At 42.6% G+C, this 27483-nt stretch overlaps 1 protein-coding gene and 1 long non-coding RNA gene across 4 annotated transcripts in view; one reads left to right on the top strand and one right to left on the bottom strand.

Moving 5' to 3' along the window:
* DNER (delta/notch like EGF repeat containing) overlaps positions 1 to 27483 on the bottom strand; it is a 376416-nt gene that overhangs the window by 179791 nt on the left and 169142 nt on the right. For both annotated transcript variants that reach the window (XM_039470096.2, XM_039470097.2), the window contains exon 5: positions 21155 to 21300. In XM_039470096.2, coding sequence (XP_039326030.1) covers positions 21155 to 21300 — 146 coding nt within the window. The remainder of the gene's footprint in view (positions 1 to 21154; positions 21301 to 27483) is intronic.
* The window catches only part of LOC141584531 (uncharacterized), a 274056-nt gene that overhangs the window by 220469 nt on the left and 26104 nt on the right, over positions 1 to 27483 (top strand). The window lies entirely within an intron of this gene.

Raw genomic sequence — 27483 nt, 5'->3', positions numbered from 1 at the left:
AATATACACTTAAATCTAGAATATTCACAGTCTTAATGCCAAGAGTATTATGTAATCCTTGATATTACGAAAGTTTAATAAAAAAAATTTCTTCAGTATCTGAAGAAAAACACTTTGCATTTTATTTCCATTGTCTCTGATCTAATCAATGCATTTCTTACTTTATTTATTTTTTTCACACGAAGTTTTGCTCTTATTGCCCAGGCTAGAGTGCAATGGCACAATCTCGGCTCACTGCAGGCTCTGCCTTCCAGGTTCAAGCAATTCTCCTGCCTCAGCCTTCCAAGTAGGGCTGGGACTACAGGTATGCACCACCATGCCCGGTTAATTTTTTGTATTTTTAGTAGAGAAGGGGGTTTCACTGTGTTGGCCAGGCTGGTCTCGAACTCCTGACCTCAGGTAATCCATTCACCTCAGCCTCTCAAAATGCTGGGATTATTTCTTACTTTATTGAATCTATACCCACACAAATTGATATAACATCAGCAAAGGTGGGAAAGTCCTATCATTCATCTTAATTAAATGTTATCTCATTAAATCCTTGTTGCTTTCATTATTTTAATATTGAACAAAAGGCAGGTTAGATCTAACAAATGTGTTTCTCCAGATTAATTAGATAAGAATCATTTTAATAATCTCTGGAAGAAACTTATCAACATATCTAACTCAAGAATGGCAAAAGAATTCGATAAATTCACAAACAAAGTGAACCTTCCTTGCTTTTGAATTGTTTTTATTAATCTAAAATATTCACACAAAGTGATTTCTTTTGTGTGATACTTTAATCCTCCAATTCTGAGTAAGAAAGGAAATCTGCATATGACTTTGAATTTAAGAACATTAATACTCGCATCTTCCTCTCAAAAGTGCCTTGGTTAATGTATCACATTTTAACCATTATGTTTGTAGTTTATTTTCTAACTCATTTATAATTCCTAGACTAGGATATTGAATTTAGGCTTTTTATTCAGAGAAAATGGAACCCAGGCTTAATGGCCTAGAGTAGCAGTCCCCAGCCTTTTTGGCATCAGGGACTGGTTTTGTGGAAGACAATTTTTCCCTGGACAAGGGTGGCGGGTAGTTTGTGGATAAAACTATTCCACCTCAGATCATCAGGCATTAGCTAGACCCTCATAAACCCAGATTATTTGCATGCACGGTTCACAGCAGGGTTTGCACTCCTAGGAGAATCTAATGCCTCCACTGATCTGACAGGAGGCAGTAATGCTCGCTCACCCGCAGCTCACTTTCTGCTAGGCGGCCTGATTCCTAACAGGCCACCGGCTGTACCAGACTGTGTTCCAGGGTGGGGGACCCCTGCCCTAGAGCCTCTGTGTCCCCATCTCATGATGGGGATGGTGAAAATGTCTGTCCCAGGGCTGTAGGGTGTGGAAATCTTTGGGCCAACATAGATCCATTTAGGTGCTAGAAAAAACATTAAGTCACCTCCTCATTCACCTGCACAGCCTGCAGCAAAGGCCAATCACCTTGCAGTGTGGCTGCCATCTACAAGGCGATTGGCCATTGGCCTTGGCCTCCACGTGGAGGCCAACCTCAAATTCTTTTTGCTAAGTATTAGTTACAGAGGCTCATGTTAAAAAGAAAAAGATCCTATGAGTCAGCCTAAGTGCCTCATGTCTTCTCCAAAAGCTGCATAACTGGGCTTTTGCTGTGGAATGAGGCTCAAGCTCGTCCACGTCATCAGGTGAGGGATTCTCCCAGAGCCTGCAAAGCTCCTCTAAACGTAGCCTGGTTTATCTGACATAACCTCTGCCTCAGAAGAATAATTTGAATACCACCAGCTTCCCCTGTTTCTGAAATGAAACCCAGACATGAGGCTCAGATTTGGCACACATCTGACGACTTTCACCTCCCCAAATCCAGATCCCTGTCCTTACAGTCAATCCCTACAAGTTGCACCTGCATTCTAGAATGATCTACTAGTCTCACTTTTACTGAAATCAACCCTCAACTAAGCTGAGTTGTTCCAGTTTTAGTAATAGGTAACACTTTAATGTGTCACTATTTTAAGGACATTTACATTTAAATAGAAAGCCATGCCTTTATTATACAGGAATTAAGTTCAAAGAACAAAACGCCAGGAAGCCTGCCAGGCTGGTGTCTCAAGAAAATTCGGGATGAAGAAACCATCCTAGATGGCCTTGAATCTTACCCTAGTGCCTTCTGTCCAACAGCATGGGCAACTGGATTGTACCGATGTTCGAGTTACTTCTATTCGGTTAAAAAAGAATCTTTTGTTCAGAAGAAGAACGTCATGATAACACTTTTTAGGTTATTTTCTCCTATTATGACTCCCAGCTGGTAGTAATATGTTCTTCTCTATTTTTTAGAAGACCTACATATCATCTTTCTTTTGCGGCTGGGGAATGATTAGATATTCACAAGTGTTTCTGGCTTAAATTGATATACATCCACAATTTTACATTTTAACTGCAAACTGAAATACATTTAGCTGAGTAGAGCTTCAAAGCAATGGCTAAAAAGTGAGGCAAAGGGCGCATTTCTGTGGTCAGCTGCACCAACACTTGTCACAACACAGATCTTAAAAAAATATTACAAGCCAGTGAATGGAGCATGTGCTAGTGACTTGAACGCAGAAATTTAAGTATCAACTTTCTTCCAACAATTATCCTGCAAGATTAGAACTCCAAAAGGGAAATCAGATGTGAGTCTGGCCCCAGTGATTTTCACTAAAGCCAATTAACATCCCTTGTGTTGGCCAGAAGAGTCCTGGGTCACTCAAAAGAGGATTAGCAGCAGCAGAAACTTCCTAGGATAACAGGGTCAGGATGCCAAGTGCAACGAGGACCATGAGAAGGTGACTGTTGACGAAGGCAACCAATGGCTTCTTTCGTGGTTTGCATGTCACATGTGCCACCCTTTATTGGGAAAATGCTCTCCAAAGTGCTTCCACATATGTGATCTCATTTCATCTCCATTAGGAATTTTTCCAGCATTTACACAGATTTGTGGACTTGTGCAGCCCAGGACTTCCCACCCACCACAGTCCTATGACATAGATATTTCTGTTATCCCCAGGATCTGATAGGGATACCAAGGCTCTCGGGAATTTAGAAGTGCAAATTCAGTAAATGCTGGAGTCAGACATTGAACCCTGATCTCTACCCGACAAGTCTGCTGGCTTCCACAGGGCCACAAAGCCTCCAACTTCATCAGATGATTTTGTACAAATATGGAAGCCCATGCAGACATCACCTGGACCGAGGACAGGAACGCATAGATATTTGCTGTCCCCTTGAATTCTCTCTCCAACTAGGCAACGCAAATAAGGCCTTCCCATGCTTCTTACTGCTCTAAACAAAACTGAAAATGTTAGTGCCTTTGCAGTACTGAAAATTTTTCTAAATTCCAATGCTTACTGAGATTGTGTCACTGAATTCCCTAGAGCCTCAGTGTTCCATTGGATAATTTGGGTAAAAAAATGTCCATGTCCCAGGGCTGTGGCAGGTGGGAGATGCTTCCTACCAGGGCACAGCAGTGGGACTGACGTCTCATTAGCAGTCTGTGGATTTGAACCAAGCTAATGTCAGGGAGTATACGTGATTAAATTGCAAAATGGATTGTTCTTCTGGTAGAAGATGGATGTATAATATTATGCTAATCTAAATATGGAAACCCATACTTCTCACAGTTTCATTTATTTTAGCAACCTGAGAAAGCCCTTCAGGCAAAAGGCAAGTCTGCCTCCTGCTTTTGATTTTAGATACCACAACATAGTATCTTTTTTTTTTAATCCCCAAATCTACCATGTGTGAAGAAATCCTAACAATAGAGGAACAAGCTTTGGCTGAAAAATCAATGAAAATAGTTCAAGCTTGACAATAAGTGACTGGATCCTGCAGGCTTCCACCGTCTGTGGTGAAGCTCCACCCTTGATCTCCTCCAACTCCAAGCTGGCCACGACCCTTGCCAATCAGCCACTCATCTTGCCAAAGGCTCTTTTTCCACCCAAGACCCCTACCACACATCCTTGGAAGATTGTTTTATCATCACTTCAGTTGGTGCTTTCATAACATATAACTCATCCCTTTAACATTTTACCTTCAACTCAACATTAATACTTCTGGCATTAACATTTAATTTGCCTAATGTGTATGATTTTGTTCCACTGTCCATTACTCACACCTGTAGTATTTTGCTTACCAGTACTTACATCTATAGGAAACCAAACTGAGACCAGAGGATTACAACAAAAAAGGTAAAGGTAAAATACTAACCAGAAAGCATGTAAAGAAATGAAGAAGAGGCCAGGTGCAATGGCTCATGCCTGTAATCCCAAACACACTGAGAGGCCAAGGCAGAAGAATTCCTTGAGCCCAGGAGTTTGAGACCAGCCTAGGTAATAGGGATACCCTGTCACTACAAAAAATAAAAAATAAGCTGGACATAAGTGGTGTGCGTGTGTGGCCCTAGCTACTCAGGAGACTGAAGCAGGAGGATTGGTTGGGTCTCAGAGGTCAAGGCTGCAGAAATCACACCACTGCACTCCAGCATGGGTGACAGAGTGAGACCTCAAATCTAAAAAAAAAAAAAAAAAAAAATGAAGGTTAATAGGAAAAATGAAAAACACACTAAAGAAGTTTAAAAAAGCACTTACTGAACTGAAATGTGGAGATAGAATGAAGAGAGGAAAAGCAAAAAATTTTAAAGTTTTTCTGTAGATATAGACCTAAACACACATGCATAATTATTTATGAAATATATAAACAGTATTCTATAAGCAGCTACAGGTACTTAATCTGTTCATATACTTCAATGTTACCCCAGATTCCTGCGAAAATATTGTCACTGTGCAGAAACAAAATGCATAAATGACAGCTCTGATATTCTACATAATCAGTGACCTTTGAACTCTGAGACATTCCACATTTGCCAGGGTCTCTTCAGATTCTCAGGAAGACTGTCATGCTAGAGTCCCTTGTGCCCTTCTCTCTCCATTCAAGCCCTAAATGATATCCCATTGCACATATCACATAACCACTTCTGTCTGAGGATTGGAACACAGCTCAAATTTTCTGCCCAGAAATTGCATGGAAGCTAACTACACGTGGAAGAGAGACAACTGTGTTCATGGCAACGGCCCGAGAAGGCCTGCAGCAAACTTGCTGGGTTTGTCCATTACTGAGCAGCTGCAGTATTCCAGGGGGAGCTTTCTCATTCCCTTCTGGAGTCAGCTTCTCTATCCCTTATTGACTTGGAAATATCCTATTTAACCACAGAACTATCATTAAACTAGAAACTCTCCTCTGCTGTGAACTTGGAAAGGACTAATGCCTGTGGCTCAATTAAATGCTGATCTTAGCCTTAAAATACTCATTACGTGAAAGAAAATTGAGCATAGAATGATTCCCCTGTTACCGATCAGTAACAGACATGTGGGTTTAGGCCAAGTTTCTTGGGATTATTCTTGGAATGCAAGGAAAAAGCAATCTAAAGGAAGAAACCCATACGAGCGTTCATGACAGCCTGACAGATGCTGGGGGTGAGGTGTGACCTGCCCTTTCCCCACAGTGGTGGTGGCTTCCTTTTGGGTCAAGCAATATTAGGGTACCATCTTCTCTGAATTTGCCATATTTTACATTCCCTAGAAATAAACTAGCCTTGGTTTATTCTCAGACAAGGCATAACCTGAGAATGAACAGATATGCCAGCTCTGCCCTAGCCTGGGCCAATATTCAAGACAGCCCAAGAAAACTCAATCAGCTACCTCCAATCAAAGCAAGGCAATCCAGTATTTCCATGAGTGCTGCTCTCAAGCAATTCAACAAAGTGATGTTCACTATTGTTTCTTGCCCTGTAACCCACATCTGCCTCATGGACAAACAGCATGTGGCTGGAATTCAGTTTGGCTGGGGAAACTCATTTTTTCCAAAGACATAAAACACTTAAAATATTTTTTTCAAAACCCTTTGATTAACATAGCATCATTGGTCGTTAGAGAAATACACGTCAAAAGCACAAGATAACAAGTCACACTCAACAAGGATGGCAAGAATAAATAAAATAAAATAACACTTGTTTGTATGTGGAGACTTTAGAACACTTGTATATTGCTGGTGGGAATGCAAAATGTTTCAGCCACTGTGAAAAGCACTTTGGGAATTCTTCAAAAAGTAAAACAGAATTATAGCATGTGACCCAGCAATTCTACTCCTTAGGTATTCACCCAAAAGAACTGAAAGCAAGGACTCAAACAAATACTTGTACAGACATGTTCATAGCAGCATTAACCACAATAGCCACAAGGTAGAAAAAACTCAAATGTCTATCAGTGATAAATGGACCTTGTGGTATATCCATACAATGGAACATTACTCAGCTATATAAAGTAAGGAAGCACTGATACATGCTACAATATGGATGAGCCAGAAAACATTATACTGAGTGAAAGAAGCCGACACAAAAGATCCACTTAATATTATTCCATTTATATGAAATGTCCAGAACAGTAAATCCACAGAGACAGAATGTAGAGTGGTGGCTGACAGGAGTTGGGGGAGGAGATGAATGGGGAGAAACTGCTTAATGAATATGGGGCTTTATTTGGGGGTGATGAGAATGTTTTGACAGAGGTGGTGGCTGCATGAAACCAAATGTACTTAATACCACTGAATAGTTCACCTTAAAACGGTTAATTTTATGTTGTTTCCATTTCACCTCGATTTCTAAAATGTAAAGTACCTCTGTCAAGCCGTTTGCCTGACATCGCTTGCTCATAAAAGGAAGGTTTCCTCCCCTTCTCTGCAGCTGTCCTCACCTCCGTTGATTCCAACCCCTCCAAGACCTTCATCTGTTAATTACACCCCTCCTAAACATTCCAACAGCTCCTGCCTCCCCAGCTGCCAGTTTCTTTCCCTCGGCCTATTTCAGTGTGATGCATCCCCTGCTCTAGAAGCAAAAGCCTTTCTTTTGACCGAATTTTCCACTCGGTACCATTCCACTTTATCCTTCTTTTCAATGACAAACTTATCAAAAAAGGGAAGCCACACAGGTTGCCTAAGCTCCTCCTTGATTCCTGTAATCTGGCTTCCTCCCCACCATTATCAGTGTCTTCCCAACATAAAGATCCAAAGGCAAATTCTCAGGCTTTCCTGCAAGGAGAAGGTCCCAGGCCCTGGGTGGAGCCCAAGACAGGAAGCCCAGGGAAACCAACTAATTTCCTGAAAAGCAACTGCTCGATTTCCTTCTTTATACTGTCTAGAAAGCTTGCAACAACGTTTATCAGAAAGGTTGGATTTAACCACTTTAGAAGATTTCTGTAATTTTAATCAGCTGCCTTTCATTTTATCTTTGAACAGGATTTGGGGGAAAGTTATGGTTCGTTTCAAACCTGGCCCTCTGTGGGCTGCTGGCAGAGAAGGAAAGGGATAGAAAGTGGCTTGGGAATATTAAGGGAGACTGCTGATCCCAGGTTGGGCCTGGGGGTGTGGGTGGAAATGGAGGAGATGGGGTTGAGGGGATCAAGGAGCAGACAAAGATGGGGAGCTATCAAATCAGCTGTTAGCAGATAAACCCAGAGCTGTTACAAGGAAGCCATTCAAGGAATGACCACAGAGGAGAGGCTACAACATGGGTTTTCAAAGTCAAAGACAGAAAAAACTGAATTATTCAAAACCAAATCCAGGGTGCTCAGAATAATGGATTAAGGTAAACAAAGTAAAAACAGAGGTCTAGAAAAAAAGGGTTACAGGCAGGTTCTGAACCAGAAAAGAGGATCTCAAAATGTGATTTCCAGACGTACGGGGGTATCCCTGAGATCTTTTCAGGAGGTCCATGAGGCCTAAACGATGTTACAATAATGTAGAGACGTGATGTGTCTTTTACACTCTGTTGACATGGACACCAAAGATGTATAAACAATGTTAAGAAAAACTGCTGATGCCTTGGAAGGAGCAAAAGCCATGGCTTTGAGGCAGTAGACTGGGAATCATCACCATTATTAGGCATTTGTAGAGAGGAAAAAAATGTCAGTTTCACCTAGAATGTCCTTGATGGAGCAGTAAAAATTAAAATTTGATGAATGAACTCTCAACCCTGGAGTGCACATCTTTTTAACATTCTGTCTGACAGAATGGAATGTGCGCACAAGACCCTCTGCTGCACACGGGAAGCACCACCTGGGCAATCGTTCACCAAGACCTGAAGTCATCTATTTTTCATGGAACACCCTTTTTCCTTTAAAAAAAAAAAAAAAAAAAAAACACTGAAAGACAAACTATGGTTATTCAGACTTGGCTATTTGGCAGACATTTTCTCTCAAATGAACAAAGTGAGCCTGTCACTTCAAGTAAGATAACCAACAGTTTTTGTTGTGAGAGATAAAAATCTGAGCTTTCAAAAACAAATTAGAATTCTGGAAAACTTTTATTTCCCATTACAAGCTTCACAGATTCCCAATATTTAAAGACTTTTCTGATGACCAGCTGCGATTTTTTGATACTGTGAAATGAAATGCGTCAACAGTTGGAAGCTCTGTATAACTCAGTGATCCAATGTTTTCCAAAGAACTGATGTGTGATGTTATCAAACCCATTCATGGGTAAAAGATCCAAAATACAGCACAGACCAATAGATTGTAATGGAACAGACTGCAAGAGTTTGATATGGCTTCAGAGTCCACATTCAATTAACATTTAAGAATCTATCACATGTCAAATTTTGGAGTATTTTAAAGAATATCCACAAATATCTGAAAGGCTATTAAAACATTTCTCCCAGTTTCAACTAAGTATCTATTGAGGCTGAATTCTCTTCTTAGACTTCAAGGAAAACAACATATTGCAACAGATTGAATGCAAAAGCAAATGTGAAAATCCAGCTGTCTTCTTTTCAACCAGACATTAAAGAAATTTGTAAAAATGAAAACAATGCCACTCTTCTGTTTTATTTTGTTTTAGAACTATAATTATTGTTCACTGAAAAGGTATTCTTATGTTAACATGTGATGAGTTTATTGGGTTTACTAATAAATGAATATATATATAGAGAGAGAGAGAGAGACAGAGTCTCACTCTGTTGCCCAGGGTGGAGTGCTGCACTGGCACAATCTCAGCTCACTGCAACCTCCACCACCTGGATTCAAGAAATTCTCCTGCCTCAGCCTCCCGAGTAGCTGAGATTATAGACGCCCACCACCACGCCCAGCTAATTTTTGTATTTTTAGTAGAGACAGGGTTTTGCCATGTTGGCCAGGCTGGTCTTGAACTCCCGACCTCAAGTGATCCACCTGCCTCGGCCTTCCAAAGTGCTGATTACAGGCATGAGCCACCACACCTGGCTATATTTTTTAATTCCTCAGTTTTAATTTAATGTATTAAATATCAATAGATATAACCCCGTCGACAAAAGTTCTTTGGAGTCCTCAATCACTTCCAAGAATGTAAAAGATCTTGAGACCAAAATGTCTGAAAACCACTACGCTAGGTAAAGCCAAACAGTTTTGTAAATAAAATGACTAACACAGTACCCAGCAGACAGATCTTCAAGTCTGTAACTCAATAGGCACAAAATGGGTCAAGTTCTGAAAACAGAAGCACTATGGAAGTCCAATGAGGGGGATAGTGTTTGTCCAGAGGGCCTATAGATCTTAACTAATACCTTGGAGAGAGCATCCAAATCCAACCCTGCCTGCCATTAAGACTCGTTATTTGCCAATGCCCAGAGTCTATCGGTGCTTTGAGAAAATGCTGCTATACTATACCCTAATAGAAGCATCCTCAGACACATGCAACTGGTCACTCAGAAGCCACCTGACACCCTACAACATGGAAGGAGATGCTGTAAGGTCAGACTAATTTTTTTTTCCTGAGATGGAGTCTTGCTCTTTCGCCCAGGCTGGAGTGCAGTGGCAAGATCTCAGCTCACTGCAATCTCTGTCTCCCTTCAAGCGATTTTCCTGCCTCAGCCTCCCGAGTAGCTGGGATTACAGGTGCGCACCTCCACGTCCAGCTAGTTGTATTTTTAGTAAAGACGGGTTTTCACCATATTGGCCAGGCTGTTCTCAAACTCCTGACCTCAGGTGATTTGCCCACCTCAGCCTCCCGAAGTGCTGGGATTACAGTCATAAGCCACCACACCCAGCCCAGACTGAGTTTTTTTTTTTTTTTTTTTTTTTTTTTGAGACGGAGTTTCGCTCTTGTTACTCAGACTGGAGTGCAATGGCGCGGTCTCGGCTCACTGCAACCTCCGCCTCCTGGGCTCAGGCAATTCTCCTGCCTCAGCCTCCTAAGTAGCTGGGATTACAGGCACGCGCCACCACGCCCAGCTAGTTTTTTGTATTTTTAGTAGAGACGGGCTTTCACCATGTTGACCAGGATGGTCTCGATCTCTCGACCTTGTGATCCACCCGCCTCGGCCTCCCAAAGTGCTGGGATTACAGGCTTGAGCCACCGCGCCCGGCCCCAGACTGAGTTTTTAAATCTAAGATGAATTCAAAGAAGGAATGGAGCAATTATCATGTGACAAACTAAAGGGCTAATATCATCAGTCTTCAGGGAAACAGATGAGTCCCCTTTTAATTTAAAGCCATATTTGGAGTGTGTACAGAGGACAGAAGATCATGGTGGGAAATGCTAGAGGGAGTTTTTCCCCTCAAAATCTAAAAGAAGTCCCAACCCACATCCAGTGATCATTGGCTAGATGCTTGATTAGAGGATGAGGAAGGCTGAGGAGGTTGATCATGGTTTACAGGAGATTTAGGCCTCAGATAAGTGGGGAAGCCAGTGAATTCCGATGCTAGTTTTCTGACATGAAATGTCAGGGCAGCAAGGGCACGTCTGTGTCCTCGCCTTGGTTTGGTTGGGGCGTAGTTTGCACCTGACAGAGAAGAGATGCTCACAAAACACTGGACAAGGGAATGAAAATGAATGAATCCTCCAAGGTAATAAGTAGAAGAGACCCCACTTTGGGAAAAAGCAAATGGTTTTCAGGTCCCTAAAGAGTGGCAATGAGGTAGCACCCCCATATGGATGCTCACCCCAGGTACAGCCATTTATTTCCAGTGGCTCCTACATACGCACCGACTTATCAACTGAAAAATAGGACAAAGCCATAAGCATGCCAGGGGGAGGAAGAACAAGGAAAGCCGACCCACCAGGCTCCAAAGCAATCATTTTCTGCTCCCAGGCATAAAAGTCTGGTCAGAGGCTTATTTCTGTATGTTAAAACAGTATGAATTAAAATCTAAGAACAACAGTTATGTCCCCAATACAGTTATGACATGTATCCCTCCTGTTTGTGAAGACTTAAAATCTGTAGCGAATGAAGTGTGACATTGGGGCCACCCACAGACAGTTCCTGGCGGTGTATAAAGGCTGCAGACCACCCCCATGGGAATTCTCACTTTCCCCAAATTACTGATTTCACCTGGACCCTCATTTTCTCAAACTTTGGTCTGCAGACAGAAAAACCCAGGGAGTTCTGTGCCCTAGTTCAACACATGCCAAATAAGACCATGGAAGAGAGGTGGCTGAGCCTTCTATGTCTCTCTGAAAGGTCATGTGACCCCTGCCTTTAGTGCCTTGGTCCAGGCTCCGTGGTCCCAGTCTGGCAGCATAGGCATCACCTACATTGCATCTCAGGGTCATCCCAGACCCACTGGTCACATTCTGCATTTTAACAAGATCCTCCTATGGTTCATGTACTCATTAAGGTTTGAGAATGCTGTACCAAAATGCCATAAGATCAACCCCCAACTCTTTAAAAAAAAAAAAAATGTATTTATCCCTGCTGCCTGTTTTTTTCTTGTAGCAAACATTAAAACTTTACATAAGGCCACTGAATAGGCTACAAAGGCTGCTGCTGAATGTCCTCCTAGAGGACACTGCTGGGGTGGAAGGCATTAGAGGCAGTGTTGCGCAGCAGGAGGAACCCCAGGGAAAAGTCCAGAAATCTCCCTTCATTCTTGTCTTGCGTATACCATGAATTAGCTCTCGGGCCTTGGATAAATGGCTTATACCTTTCTTAGACCCTGATTTCCCGGTGTTTAAAATAAAATAGGTGGAGAGGCCTCTAAAATCACCTTCTACTCTAAATTCTCTGACCCTGAAAATGTCACCAATGATATAATCCTCACCCTAATATCATTAGCATGCCACCAACATTCCCCAATGCCTCTGCAACTGTTCACAGGGGACATACATTTCAACCTTCTGAAATAGAAACATGACAAGATGTCTATCCTTTGGGAGGTAATTTTAGAATTATTTTTTAATTTATAATAAATGATTCAAATATATTATTGCATTTTCTGTGCAGGCAATGATACAATCAATCTTCTATTCTGTAACATAAAATGCAGCAATGGCTTTTTAATTACATTATACCAAGAATTATAATTCAAACACAAGTCAATGAAATTTTAGACAGGCTTATCCTTTACCCATTAAAAAAAAAAGGCAACAGTGGGCTGCATTTACTCTTATGATCTCTATAGTTAATGTGTTTCTAATAATTATTATTGTACTTTTATTAGTCATAAAAGCACTTTCTCTCTCAGAGGTCCACAGAGCAGCTTCTGCAAGTAAAATCTGTGAAAGAGATCATCCTGCTATTCACAAATAAACGTATCTCAGATATCTGTATGTTAGCATTAAGTCTGGAGCATCTACTCTCTGACCCAAAAATATTTAATGAACATTGCCATAGCTAATTTTTTAGTCAAGAGAAAAGTTTCACCCCACCTCTTGGAAAAATAATTTTTGAGGGGTGGGATGGAGTTTTGCTCTTGTTGCCCAGACTGGAGTGCAACGTCACCATCTCAGCCCACCGCAACCTCCAACTCCCAGATTCAAGCAATTCTCCTGCTTCAGCCTCCCAAGTAGCTGAGACTACAGGCACACGCCACCACATCTGGCTAGTTTTGTATTTTTAGTAGAGACTGCGTTTCTCCATGTTGATCAGGCTGGTCTCAAACTCCCAACCTCCGGTGATCTGTCCACCTTGGCCTCCCAAAGTGCTGGGATTACAGGCATGAGCTACCGCACCCAGCCCAAGAAAAAAAAAATTCTTAGAATAAATTAGTCTCTTTTCTCTGTAATAACACTTGCCACTGGTTCATCAAATATTTCCCATCCACTCTCTCACTCTGCACCCCCTCTCACTATGTTTCCTTCCCTACTGAACAGAGAAATTCCTCCAGAGTGCTGGCAGAACTGTGGGCACCTAAGCCCACCACGCACTGAACAGAACTATTACAAAGTAACTGTATCTTCTGATGTTCTCCTTGCAAGCTGCAGTTTTGATGCTGAAAAGGATGCAGGGAAGGTCCTTCCTTTGATTCTTTGTGGGCTCGTTCGACTCCCCTCCCATCCTGTTCCTTTCTTATAACCCGACCAGGTCACAGTGCCTTTTCAATGTTTCATGAGGACCTTTGTGTTGCACTAATGATGTGGCGGAATGAGCTCTAGGGGAAGTGATGGGTGAGTGAAGATGACATCTTCTCTTGCTTGCACTTCTGCACATTCCCACTTCCAAACCTGAAGGGGAGTTCACCGATGCTTTCAAACCAACAGAGGATAGCATCAAAGATCCATGGGTTCATATTATCCTGACCTACTTGTTTTTGAAATGATAGGGAAGAACTGGCAATGCTGCTTAAAACGTTCCTAAGGGGTTACTACAACTTTCTGGGTCACACAATCTGTGAGATGGCCTTAGATCGGAGAATATTTTCTCACTCATTATTTTGTAAAACTAAATTCACCATTTACTTTCCATACTCCCATATTTAGCAAGTATCAAACTCAAAGTACATATCTAACTCAAAACTCAGAGACAACTGGATTCCTATCTTATGTCTGTTCTTTTGTTTTTCTCATCCAGTTCATAGACAGTTCCTAAGCATCCCCTGTTTGGAAAGCACCATGCTAGTTGTCACGGCAGATACTGAATGAACCAGGCACAGCCACTAATGTCAAAGAGCTCACCTTCCGAGATTCCAGAGGAATTTCTCCGTGATCTCACATCTGAGTCAGACATTTCTCTAGACTCTCAGAAATGTACTTGCAAACCTCTCCCGCAGCACACATCACACTGCTCTCTAAGGCAGGCGTCCCCAAACTATGGCCCGTGGGCCGCATGCGGCCCCCTGAGGCCATTTATCCGGCCCCCCACCGCACTTCAGGAAGGGGTACCTCTTTCATGGGTGGTCAGTGAGAGGAGCACAGTATGTGGCAGCCCTCCAACGGTCCGAGGGACAGTGAACTGGCCCCCTGTGTAAAAAGTTTGGGGATGCCTGCTCTAAGGTATAAGTTACTCATCCAGCACCCTGTCCCCACAGCCTTCTAACTGCCTCTTGGAGGCCATGTCTTGCTAGACTGAGTGTATATCCCCCAGAGCCTAAAGGGTACCAGATACACAGCAGGTGCTGAATAACTCTGCAATGAAGTGAATGCAAAATATAATGACTATAAAGACATACAAGCATAACTCAAAAGTCATGTGCTCCCAATAACAAAAGGAAATTCTGCAGGACTTCAGAGAAGGGACCTACCTCACATTGGGGATTAGGGACAGCTTCTGGAAGCAGGAAAATTTTGAGCTGAGCCTGACAAACAGCTTGGGAGGTGGAAGGGTAAGTGGTAGAGGATCAGAGGAAGCAGGGGGAGTGAGGCGGATAAGCATTCCATTTGGGGAACTGCATAAGCAAAACCACACAGATCTGAGGGTGGAACTGGGGGTACAGGGGTTGTGAAGAGGCTGCTCGTACATCAGCTATTGCGTGTGTGTCACTGTGAACGAACCTTGAAACAGACAAGCCCAAGAAATGATAATTTACAGGGAGCCCTACAAAGGAAGCACATGCTTTTGGAACAGGAGAAAATAGACATAGGCAGATATGGACCTGAAAGGACACTGTCTCCCACCTTGGTCACTCTGGCTATAGAACAAGGACAGTGGGTATTATCAAGCAATAGACAAAGTAACTGGTTCGGGTCATTCATCATTTCCAATAAACCAAACCCAACGGAAAGAACTCAGTCATAGGAAGAATAGGACTTCCCAGAGCTTGAGCCTTCCAATTCCAAAGGTAGAAGAAGATGTCACAGAAGTCAGGTCTCATCAGCGATCAGAAATGGAAGAGCTTCTCTCAAAGACAGGCACATCCCTGGGCTCTAGAAGGCTTGAGGATGATACCAGCTCAATCCTCCCTCAAAACAAAGTCTCAGTACCCAGCTCTGGTATCTGATACTAACAGAGTAAGGATGGTGGATTCCTAAGGCAAGAGGTAGAGAGGTTTCTAGGGAGCCTTCTCAGAATGGAGGCCTGATCCCATTTGCCTATCAACCTAGGCCAGAGCCAACCAACAAGAAAACTATGGGATCATTACTGAACGTTGTATCACTGCCCAGCATTCATCTTTATTACTAACTCAATGTGGACTTGAAATGATTAACAACTTATTCTTGGGTGAAAAAAGGTTGTGCACGTCCTTTGGGGAGTCAGCAGGAAGGGGAGATGAGAACCGTTTTTCGGAGGCCTCTGTTTTCAGAATGGTTGTCCACAATTTGCATGTGAATTTGGCATCAGAGTCACCCTGCTGCCCACCAACAGGCATCAACATCTGGGCAAAGGACCTGGAAAACAACTTTTTGCCAGGGGAAAACTTATCTCTGCAGCGAAGGGATTCAATTGGGTAGAAAGGGGGCAACAGAGAATTAGAAGAATTCACCACCACCATCTGTGGTGGTGAATTTTATGTATCAACTTGGCTGTGCCACAGTGCCCAGATATTTGGTCAAATGTCATTCTGCATGTTTCTGTGAAGGTGTTTTTGGATGAGGTTCACACTTAAATCAGTACAGTTTGACATACCTAGTGTTCCATTATTGGAACGCTAAGCCTGTGGGAGTTATTTATATCCTACTGCTCAAGGTCATTGCCAAGGTCTGATTATTCATGCATGCAAAAATTCAAAAAATTGTATCCTCCAGCATAAATGGGTTAAGAAAAACAGATCACTCTTCATAACGTGAGTGGCCTCATCCAATCAGTTAAAGACCCAAAGAGAACAAAAAGCTGACCTCCGCTACGCAAGAGGGAATTCTGCACACGAAGAGCCTTTGGACCCAAACTGCAACTCTTTCCTGAGTCTCCAGTCTATGGGCCACCCCAATTAGATTTTGCACTGGCCAAGACTCCACAATTGCATAAGCTAGTTCCTTAAAACAAATCAAATATATAAGATTATTACCATAATTTCCTTAAATTCCCTGAAGGGCAATACAGAATCAGCAAATTATATATATGTATATATGTGTATACACACACACACACAATCTCCATTCAATGGTCCTGTTTCTCCAGTTAACCCCAATACAAATTTCTTGACCTAGAGAGACAGTCCATGGAATCTAATTTGGTTCTAAAGAAGAATTAAGGTCTAAACTAACCAAGAGCCCTTCCTGACACCCTGACACCCTGACACCCACTTGCGAGATAATTAAGGAGTCTATCACCAATGGGCAGCAGCTGGTAGCCTAACAACCTTGGTGTCCAAGCTCAAAGAGAGAGCTAAAGTTTTTTTCATAAGGAGAAGGAAAAATCATAACCAACCCTTGGTAACACAAAAGCAGTTTTCAAGAACAGAGCGCTCCTTGCAGTGTTGACATAAATGTTTATAAAGACCTTCCCCAAATGTTTATAGAGACCTTCCCCAAAGAGCAGCCAGCTTGAGCTCTGTCACAAGCCACCCATCAGCTGAAATTGTGAAACATGCCCTAGCCCAAGTGCATCCGACAGAAAAGAAATGAGTTCCATTACCAAATGCAAGTGGGCTGGAAATAACAGAATTGCTTTTATTTTGATGGATGATCTAATAAAAAGACATAAAAATGATTAGAAACAATAAAATTAAATCACAAAATACAGTTCTATTTGTTTTGTGCTATGGAGTGGATTTTTACATTGGGTGGAAGGTTGGACTATATAACTTCTAATTTTAGGAAACAGTAAAAAGAAAAAAAGACGTGATGACAGCAGTCTTTCATTGCTAGCAAGCTGCTTTTAAGACACTGAAACAGCCATTGCAACAATCACAAAAAGTCACGGGAACCCAAGTAGATACAAAAAAAAAAAAAAGATTATTTCCTCTGCTCCTACTTTAGGGAGTTCAAGTCCCCTCAGAAGTTTCTCTAACATAACAATGTGCACCAAGGTGGTGTGTCTTAGAATGAAATGGACATGGTCATTCCAGCCTAATCGTTTGCTTAGAGTCACTGAGGGGTAATAATAATGGCTCAGATAAGATTATTGCCACATTTTTCTTAAATTCACTGAAGGGCAATACATAATCAACAAGAGCAGAGGCTTTACTAGAAAGAAACACCTGAGGTGGAGCTGGGAGGCAACCTCGGAAGGAGGAGGTGTTAGCTCAGAGACACTGGAAACTCTTTAAAGGCGCTGCCACCCCTAATGGAGATGTGCTGCCTCTGAAATGATCTCCTAAAACTAGCTTGGATTCTTCACCACAGGTTTTGACTCACTCTTTTCACATTTGACAAGGCTGGTCAAGTTACCTGCCAGGTGCTAAATACCTCCCTCTATTGCCTTTTTAATGAGTCCACTCTAAGCTTCCAGGCAGAGCCTCCCAAGCTAGAGCTTGCCAGCAGAGGAGCCCACAACATACATATGTTAAAAAAAAAAAAAAACATGACGGCCAGGTGCAGTGGCTCACGCCTGTAATCTCAGCACTTTGGGAGGCTGGGGTGGGTGGATCACGAGGTCAAGAGATCGAGACCATCCTGGCCAACATGGTGAAACCCTGACTCTACTAAAAATAAGCTGGGTGTGGCGAAGCGCGCCTGTAGTCCCAGCTACTCGGGAGACCGAGGCAGGAGAATCACTTGAACCCAGGACGTGGAGGTTGCAGTGAGTGGAGATCGCACCACTGCACTCCAGCCTGGTGACAAAGAGAGACTCTGTCTCAAAAAATAAATAAATAAAATAACATGACAATCCCCTCAGAGATTAAAAATTTCTCCAGAAAAGCTACCCATAATAAAAGAAAACTCACAATTGAATCTCACCACTTTGTCAATCAAAAATTCTGGATCCTCTGACAGGACACTTCTCTTGTGCCAATATTAACTTTTTCAGAGCTGATCAGACCTCAAAATTATTCACTGGGAAGTGTGAGTTGGCATGGGGGAAGATCTGTGTGTCTCCTCCTCTCTGCAGGCTCACCCAGGAGGTAGGAAGCCCTGCCCCCCTCCACCCCATGCCAGTGGCTTTTCTTAGTCTCTCACCCTTCCTCTCTTCTGGCACCTCCTTATCAAATACATTCTCCTTGGCTTCCTCTTCTTTTCTCCAGTTATTTTACCCCTCCCTAGCCACGACTGTCATAGAAAAACACTGAGTGTCCTTCACAATTTTTCCCCATAAAATATGTTCATACATGAGGCTTCTCCTCAGGAAGAAGAGCAGACGGGTCCAAACTGGCAGAGACAGGAGGGCATAGGATGTAAGGGTGGGCTTGGCCTCCTGGAAGGATCTCCCCGGCACTGCACCTCCTGGCCTCACTCCAGTGGCTCTCCTCACCCCCAGAAGCAGGGAGAGTTTGGGCTTTGGTGTCCATTTGTGTTATTTTTCAAAGATGTAGCAGAAATGATTATTTCCACCGCTCTGTTGGGTTCCTGATCACATTCTGCCTCCTCCAGGGAATATCATACAGGAAAATGCTGTATATTTTTATTTATTCACTTATTTTTTGAGACAGAGTTTCACTCTTGTTGACCAGGCTGGAGTGCAATGGTGCTATCTCGACTCACAGCAACTTCTGCCTTCTGGGTTCAAGCGATTCTCCTGCCTCACCCTCCCGAGTAGCTGGGATTACAGATGCCCACCACCACAACCGGCTAATGTTTCGTATTTTTAGTAGAGACAAGGTTTCACCATGTTGGCCAGGCTGGTCTCGAACTCCTGACCTCAGTGATCCAACTGCTTTGGCCTCCAAAAGTGCTGGCATTACAGGTGTAAGCCACTGTACCCGGCCAGAAAATGCTATATTTAAGCAGCTGCAATATTATAGCTAACAGGAAAATCACAGGTTTTCCAAGATGACAAGAACAGTACTTGAGAGCTTCTCCCAATATTCCGTCAGTCCTATTTCTCCGACTTGTCAAAGTCCACACCACTAGTACCCAATGTGCTGACATTCCCACAAGAAGGCATCACCAAAGAAAATTTACCTGTGCTACCCTCAAAATCAGTCTCAAACAAATCATGCTCTTTTGGGGTTTGTGAATCCACTGTCACTGAACATCAACTCCAATAGAAATATCTGTATAACCAGAGAAGAAAATAAAAGTTGCTGGAGATAGATGTAGCAAGTGGTGAGGGGAACAGATGTCCCCTAATGGACCAGGTCTCTTCGTGAGGTATGTGAGATATGAAGTCTTCCTTGTCAGAGATCTTCAGATGGACCCTGGAGTCCACCTGCAAAAATGTTTTAAGGAAGTTCTAGGCCAGGTGCAGTGGCTCATGCCTGTAATCCCAACATTTTGGGAGGCTGAGGCAGGTAGATCATTTGAGGTCAGGAGTTTGAGACCAGCCTGGCCAACATGGTGAAACTCCATGTCTACTAAAAATACAAAAATTAGCTGGACACAGTGGAACATGCCTGTAATCCTAGCTAATTGGGGGGCTGAGCAGGAGAATCGCTTGAACCCAAAAGGCGAAGTTGCAGTGAGCTAAATTCGCACGACTACACTCCAGCTTGGGTGACACAGTGAGACTCCGTCTCAAAAAAAATACGTTTTAATGGAGTTCTATACTGATGGAAGTTGACCTCAATGACTTCTGTGGTCCTTTGTTCATCTGACTCCCAAACTCCTGCTTGGAAACAGAAAACAGGAGGCAGAGGAGGAAGCTGTACTCTTGCCCCACACCCCTGTCACATCTAAAGAAAAAGCAGAACAGGGCTCAGGGTTCCCATAGTGTTTCTGATGCCGGCTCCATAAAGAAAAGAGGTAATGAGTCATCTTCTCATCCATGCCTCTTTTCTGTTCCTTCTCTTACTTCCCTTTGACATCTGTAAGTCTATTATCATCGCCAGGGAAATGCAAAGACTAAGGAGGGAATTATCACGTTGGCAAGCAACGGTCCCCAAAACAGGCAAGTCAGTGGCTCTGTTTACCTTTTCTTTCTTCCATTTATCTTTCCTGTACTAATGGATATAATGACTACTACTTCTCACAAAAGTCTCTACTTTATACCAAAGCACCTCACAAATGTATTCCAATTACTTTGAAAATCACATGCAGATTTAAATATCTACATGTTGCATACTGGCATATAGTTGAAGCCATACATTTGGGGGCCTTCTTTAGCAAATATGCTTGTTCCCTTCCCTTCCACTCTTGCTAATGTATACAGTGCAATTTCCCCAACCCAGTCATTTTAATACCATTCATATTCAGATGAGTCCCAAACCAAAATCTTCAGCCCTGATGTCTGTAAATACTCACATCCTAAGTCCAACCACCATTTCAGTTTTAAAACTACTCCCTTAAGTTTATGAGAAAGGGATTTAATTGGGTTGAAAGGGGGCAACAAGCAATTAGAAAAATAGAATGTTGTGATGGTTACATTTTATGTATCAGGCCAGGCACAGTGGCTCATTCCTGTAATCCCAGCACTGTGGGAGGCCAGGGTGGGAGGATCACTTGAGGCCAGGAGTTCCAGGCCAGCCTGGCCAACATGGAGAAACCTCATTTATACTAAAAATACAAAAATTAGCCCGGCATGGTGGTATGTACATGTGGTCCCAGCTACTTGGGAGGCTGAGACAGAGGAATCACTTGAACCCAGGAGCCAGAGGTTGCAGTGAGCCAAGATAATGCCACTGCACTCCAGCCTAGGTGACAGAGCGAGACCCCATCTTAAAAAATAATTTATACATCAACTTGGCTTAATATGTGATCAACATATAGAGGGATAGACAGACAGATAATAGACTTGATAGATAGATAGATAGATAGATAGATAGATAGATAGATAGACAGACAGCTATATCAAGGATGAAAGGGGTGAGAACACATATATAATTATGTATTTATCTGGGTAAATATTCACGTAGATGTGTGTATTTACAATCTAGCAGACATCCCCTTACCTCTGACGGCTTTGTGGTGCATTTTCCTTTTCCCGAACACTCCAAGTCATTTGCGTGGCTCTCCCTGGGCACACAGGTGCTGACCTTCACCACCAAAGTTAAGCGCAAAGCCACAATAGACTTAGTAACAGAATCATTCACAAAACCTGAAAGAAAATGAGACAGAAGGAAATTATCAAGCGCCTCCTTTTTAAAGGCAGTGTGTTGAAAGCTCTACCAACAACCTTTCTACAAGACTATGAATTTAGTGTAGGCAGCACTTCAGTCCGACAGAGCAAAATGCAGGGAGGCATGGGAAGAAAGCCCATGACCACCATCCACTCAGACCTCAGGGCGTTAGGGCAGGCTGGCCCTCCCGAGCCTCACGAGAAACACCTAAGGCCAAGCAAAACCAGCCCCAGGCACGTGAGCCACCACCTCAGATCCTTTCGCTTTGCCCCCACCCTTGCCCTCTGAGGGCTGCTTTTTCTCTCAATTCCATCCCTGTGCTGGCATCTTAGAATGCAGTCTCTGCCTGTGAACCCCAGACTTCTCCCAAAGAGCAGCTTGCCCACATGACCCAAGTCCTCCTCCTCCTGGCTACTTCAGAGTCATGAGTGCTGGAAATCCTCACAGGCCCCACCTAGTGATCACATGCCCTAGTCTGAGCCTCCTCGGAGTGGGCAAGCAGCATGGGCACACATTCTCTGTTGGCTTCACGGATAATTAATAAGATATTCATCTTACTTGATTACCATTCTGACTGCACAGTATCAAGTTAAGCCATACAGTTTTAGCTATCTAATAAAATGGGACTGATCATAGTTGAACATGGATTGCAGTATCACTGACATGCCATATTTGTCACTGGATGATCTTTATGTCCTACAGCAGCTATTGGTACATAGTAGGCAGCAATAAATATGGAATAAATACATGAATAAACATAGCCTCTAACTGGAAAGGAGAAATAAATACTGTAAGTACTTTTCCATCAATGATTAAATTATTTTCACTAGGTGAACATTTTTTCTAATATGAACATTCATTTGTATCTAATTTTTAATTTTAAAACAAAATATCAAAACTCATGAATACGATTTTAAAAAGTTTTATCCACTCTGTCAAGAGAAAAAGTTTAAAAGTCTCAACATTATGAAGCCACATTCATAGATAGTTCTACAGCAAAAGGTTTTTAAGACCAAGGGAGTTACTAAGGAGTCAGTGAGGAAAAGACAGAGAAAGTAATTTATTCTAGGGCAACTGAAATGAGCTACATTATAAAAAAAAAAAAAAGAGTATATTTGGACCCCTCACACCTCACACTATACAAAAGTAAATCTAGATGGCTTAAAAGAGCTAAATAAGAACTGAAAACCTTTAAAACTTCAAGCAGAAAATATAGGGGGATATTTCATTGATCTGAAGGCAGAGGATTTATTAAACAAGATGCAAAATAACCATAAAGAATAGACAATCAATTTAACTTTACCCAACTTTAAATTATACAGACATAGCTATCATTAAGAAAGATAGTAGACAAGACACAGGCTTGAAAATAAAATTTATAACACATATAACCAGCAAATGCTTAGCTGTCAGAATATATGAAGAATTCTTTTTGCAAACTGCTTTTTTCTCAACGTTATTTATATTTCTATAAATATTGAAATCTGTGAAGCATTAAGTAACACTGTTATGGCCAGGCGCGGTAGCCTGTCTCTCTCTGCGGCCCAGGTTGGAGTGCAGTGAGGCAATCTCAGCTCACTGCAACCTCCGACTCTTGGGTTCACGTGATCTCCTCCTGCCTCAGCCTCCCGAGTAGCTGAGATTACAGGCACCCACCATCATGCCTCAATAATTTTTGTATTGAGGCAGAGTTTCACCATGTTGGCCAGGCTGATCTTGAACTCCTGACCTCAAGTGATCTGCCTGTCTTGGCTTCCCAAAGTGCTGGGATTATAGGCATGAGCCACTACACCCAGCCTATAATATTTTATATCTTTATTAATAATATATAGAGTAAATACTTTAAAACATTTATTAAATCTTGTGTACAATGAAATCTTATATTCATTTCCATAGTTTTATGCTTTTTTTTTTTTTTTTTTGAGACAGAGTCTCACTCTGTGGCCCAGGCTGGAGTACAGTAGCATAATCTTGGTTCACTGCAACCTCCACCTCCCAGGTTCAAGTAATCCTCATGCCCCAGCCTGCTGAGTAGCTGGGATTACATATATGCGCCACCACACCCAGCTAATTTTTGTAGTTTTAGTAGAGACAGGGTTTCACCATGTTGGCCAGGCTGGTCTCAAACTTTCGGCCTCAAATGATCCTCCCACCTCAGCCTCCCAAAGTGCTGAAATTACAGGCATGAACCCCTATGCCTGGCCAATTATATGCATATGTTAAATATTCTGTAACCAAATGTTTTGTTTAGATTATTATAGTTCAGGCATCACAACTTCAAACAGGCTTTGACTGGTCAGGAAAAATATTAATATCCTAAAATCCAGAATACACAGTCCCAAAATGACTTTGTGGTCACCTTCTTTATAAATTTTCTCACCATTTGTTCTTATAAGTACGTTGCATTAAACAATAATGATTAACTGGATAGAAACAGAGCCCATGCTGGTTGTCCTTGCTTGTATGGTACCTAGTATCACTTCATTAACTGATGGTCACATGAGAACATGCTGCTTCTATTGACAACAAATTAGAAAAACTTCCCAGATATTTCCAATGTTCTCAGTTTAGAATTGCTTGCACACTAGGGTGCTGCACATTCCTAAAGCCTATTATCACAGGTTTACTTAAAGTATTGTTTGACACAGTCAGGTTCGCTTTTCACACTTTTAAAGAGATCAATATTTTAAGAAATGTGGCTTAAAAAGTCAAGACAGACTTCCTACACTGTTTCCTTTTTCAAACTTCTTTTAAAAGTTTTCAGCCAGGTGCAGTGGCTCACGCCTGTAATCCTAGCACTTTGGGAGGCCAAGGCGGTTGGATCACCTGAGGTCAGGAGTTCAAGACCAGCCTGACCAACATGGAAAAACCCCATCTCTACTAAAAATACAAAATTAGCTGGGCGTGGTGGCATGAGTCTGTAATCCCAGCTACTCAGGAAGGCTGAAGCAGGAGAATTATTTGAATCCAGGAGGTGGATGTTGTGGTAAGCTGAGATCACACCATTACACTCCACACTGGGCATCAAGAGTGAAACTCTGTCAAGAAGAAAATGTTTTCGTAAATGTAAGACTTCTCTCATGGCCTCTCAGCTATTTCTGTTTGCCTTTTCTGTTTGTTTTACATCTTTGGGGGAAGATATAAAAATGATATCACAAATATCTACAACGACTAAAAATCCTTCTGAAAACAGATTGAGCCTCTAGAAAGATTATTAGGAAGTGCCTACCTTAAATAAGTATATATAGGCTGGGCACAGTGGCTGATGGCTATAATCCCAGTAACTTGGGAGGCCAGGGCACCCGCCACTGGAGGGTGGTGCTATGGTTTGGTTATGTCGCCAATTTCATCTTAAATTGTTGTTTCCATAATCCCCATGTGTGGTGGGAAAGACCCAGTGGGAGGTAATTTAATCATGGGGGTGGTTACCCTCATGTTGTTCTGATGATAGTGAGCAAGTTCTCATGAGATCTGACGGTTTTATAAGGGGCTCTTCCCCCTTTTTCTCAGCACTTCAACTTGCTGCCACCATAGAAAGACAGACATGTTTGCTTCCCCTTCCACTATGACTGTAAGTTTCCTGAGGCCTCCCAATCCCTGTGGAACTGTGAGTCAGTTAAACCTCTTTCCTTTACAAATTACCCAGTCTCCAGTATGTCTTTGTAGCAGTGTGAAAACTGACAAATACAGGTGGGGTTCTCTTAAATTGGGATCCATACCATTATCTGCCTGTACTGTTTTGTGTGGCTTTGAGCCTATATATTTGCTCCCAGGAGCTTCAGAAGCTAGGTCTGGAATATGAGAGGAGAGGAGCAAGATCCCATTTTCTCCTTCATCTGGGAAGAGGACTATAAAAAGCTATTGTCCCAAGCTTGCAACAAGGCCACCTGGATGAAATCAATTGCTGTGGCCATTTGCTTTGGAAATACACCAATGCATTAAGAACCACCAGGGTTACCTCATCCAGGCCACTGTATGCTAGAGGTGAGAGAGAGTCGATACCCACCATATACCATGCTAAACAGGGGCCATCCTGTGGCAAAAAAAATAAATAAATAAAGCAGGCTTTGAATTGAGGAGCAAATGGAATCTGTACCCTCTGGATGGGATTCTGAGGTGCAATGATTCCTGGAGATCCCTTTAGTGCCAAGGGGTTGACACAAATCTGATGAGGTCCTCTAGCCCTCAGAACTGCTTACAGTAGCTGTGGTCAGTTGACCTCTGGGTTATACCTGTGTATTTCTTGGGCATTCAGTGAAGTCTTGTTAAAGCTAAGCCAGTTCCCCACATTCTATGCAGAATTAGGGAGAGAGGTGTCTCCTTTTAGAAGTCAGGAAATCAGAGGCACTTATATATGGAGAGAAAAAAAGCCCAGCAAAGATGTCATCTCATGAGTATTAGGCAGAGGAACACAATGGAGCAGTGAAGACAAGACAAAGGACAGGGGTAAGACCAAAAACGGAACAAACCGAAGACTAAAGATTGGTGAAGGGAACCCACCAAGGAAGAACCCGAGGAACCGTGCCAAATGAGAACCTGAGGTCCGGCCTGCCCATGCTGGCTGCCATGCCAGGGCAGGTGGGTTCTTATGTGGCTTAGGTGCCCCAGACAAACACCCTGTGAAAAGCTACAGCTTCCTCTGTATTTCAGTCTCTACTGTGTATGCCAGTTTCTCCTGTGGGCCATGTACTGGCTGAGAAAACAGATACTGCCAATGACGACTCTATTCATAATTGTCTGGCGTTTATCTCAGGCCTGTGAGGTCCCTCAAATCCCATCACTGAGGCTTTGGAAAACAACATTTACCCTGATTCTCCTTGGGACAGAGGAAGACATGGCTATGCCTTTAACCAGCCCAGAATGTAAATGAACAATGTATGATTAACACCTCAAGTATCTAGGAGAAATGTTCTCCTATTACTCATAAAAGGTACTAAGACAATGTTCTGGAAATGTGTTAAGTAGGAATAATAACTGAATAATAATGAATAATAACCGAATGAAAACCCAAATAAGCTGACCATAGAATTTATCTTCAAAACTAAGATGCCTTTCAAAATACAACTTTTTATAATTACACCTGGACACAGGTATAAAGTGAGTCTCTCTCAGACAATGGAATAATAAAGTCACCCTTCACTTAATGTCTCAGGGAGCATCTGGAGGCGGTATATCTGCAAAGTCTTACAGCAATGTCAGGGATGTCTGTTTTTTGTTTGTTTTTGTGTTTTGAAATAAAGTCTTGTTCTGTCACCCAGGCTGGAGTGCTGTGGTACAATCTCAGCTCATTGAAACCTCCACCTCCCAAACACAAGAATTCTCTTGCCTCAGCCTCCCAAGTAGCTAGGACTACAGACACATGCCACCATGCCCGGCTAATTATTTTGAATTTTAATATGTTTTGTAGAGATGTGTTAGTCAGGATGGTCTGAATCTCCTGACCTCATGATCCACCTGCCTCAGCCTCCCAAAGTGCTGAGATTACAGATATGAGCCATGGAGCCCAGCCACCAGGAATGCTTTTAACAGGCAGAAGATGGATTCAAAAAAGCAGTATAAAGTTCAATTCAGGCAGGCATGGTGGCTCGCACCTGTAATCCTAGCATTTTGGGATGCTGAAGCTGGAGTATCACTTGAGCTTAGGAGTTCAAGACCGGCCTGGGTGACATGGTGAAACCGTACCTACAAAAATTTTTTAAATGGCTGGGCACAATAGCTCATTCCCATAACCCTAGTACTTTGGGAGTCCAAGGCAGGCAGATCACTTGAGGCCAGGAGTTTAAAACCAGCCTGGCCAACATGGTTAAACCCCATCTCTACTAAAAATAGAAAAATTAGCAGGGCATCATGGAGTGTGCCTGTAATTCCAGCTACTTGGGAGGCTGAGGTATGAGAATCACTTGAACCCGGGAGGCGGAGGTTGCAGTGGGCAATCGTGCCACTTCACTCCGGCCTGGGTAACAGAGTAAGACTCCATCTTAAAAAAAATAAAAATTAAAAATTAGCTGGCCATGGTGGCGCACACATCTGTAGTCCCAACTACTCAGGGGGATCACTCGAGCCCAGGAAGGGGAGGCTGCAGTGAGCCATGATTGTGCCACAGCACTCCAGCCTGGGTGACAGAGTGAGACCCTGAGAAAAGAAAAGAAAAAAGAAAAAGG

Source organism: Saimiri boliviensis, chromosome 5, assembly GCF_048565385.1.
Source record: "Saimiri boliviensis isolate mSaiBol1 chromosome 5, mSaiBol1.pri, whole genome shotgun sequence".
NCBI lineage: Eukaryota > Metazoa > Chordata > Mammalia > Primates > Cebidae > Saimiri > Saimiri boliviensis.
This window is presented reverse-complemented; position numbering and strand designations above follow the sequence as displayed.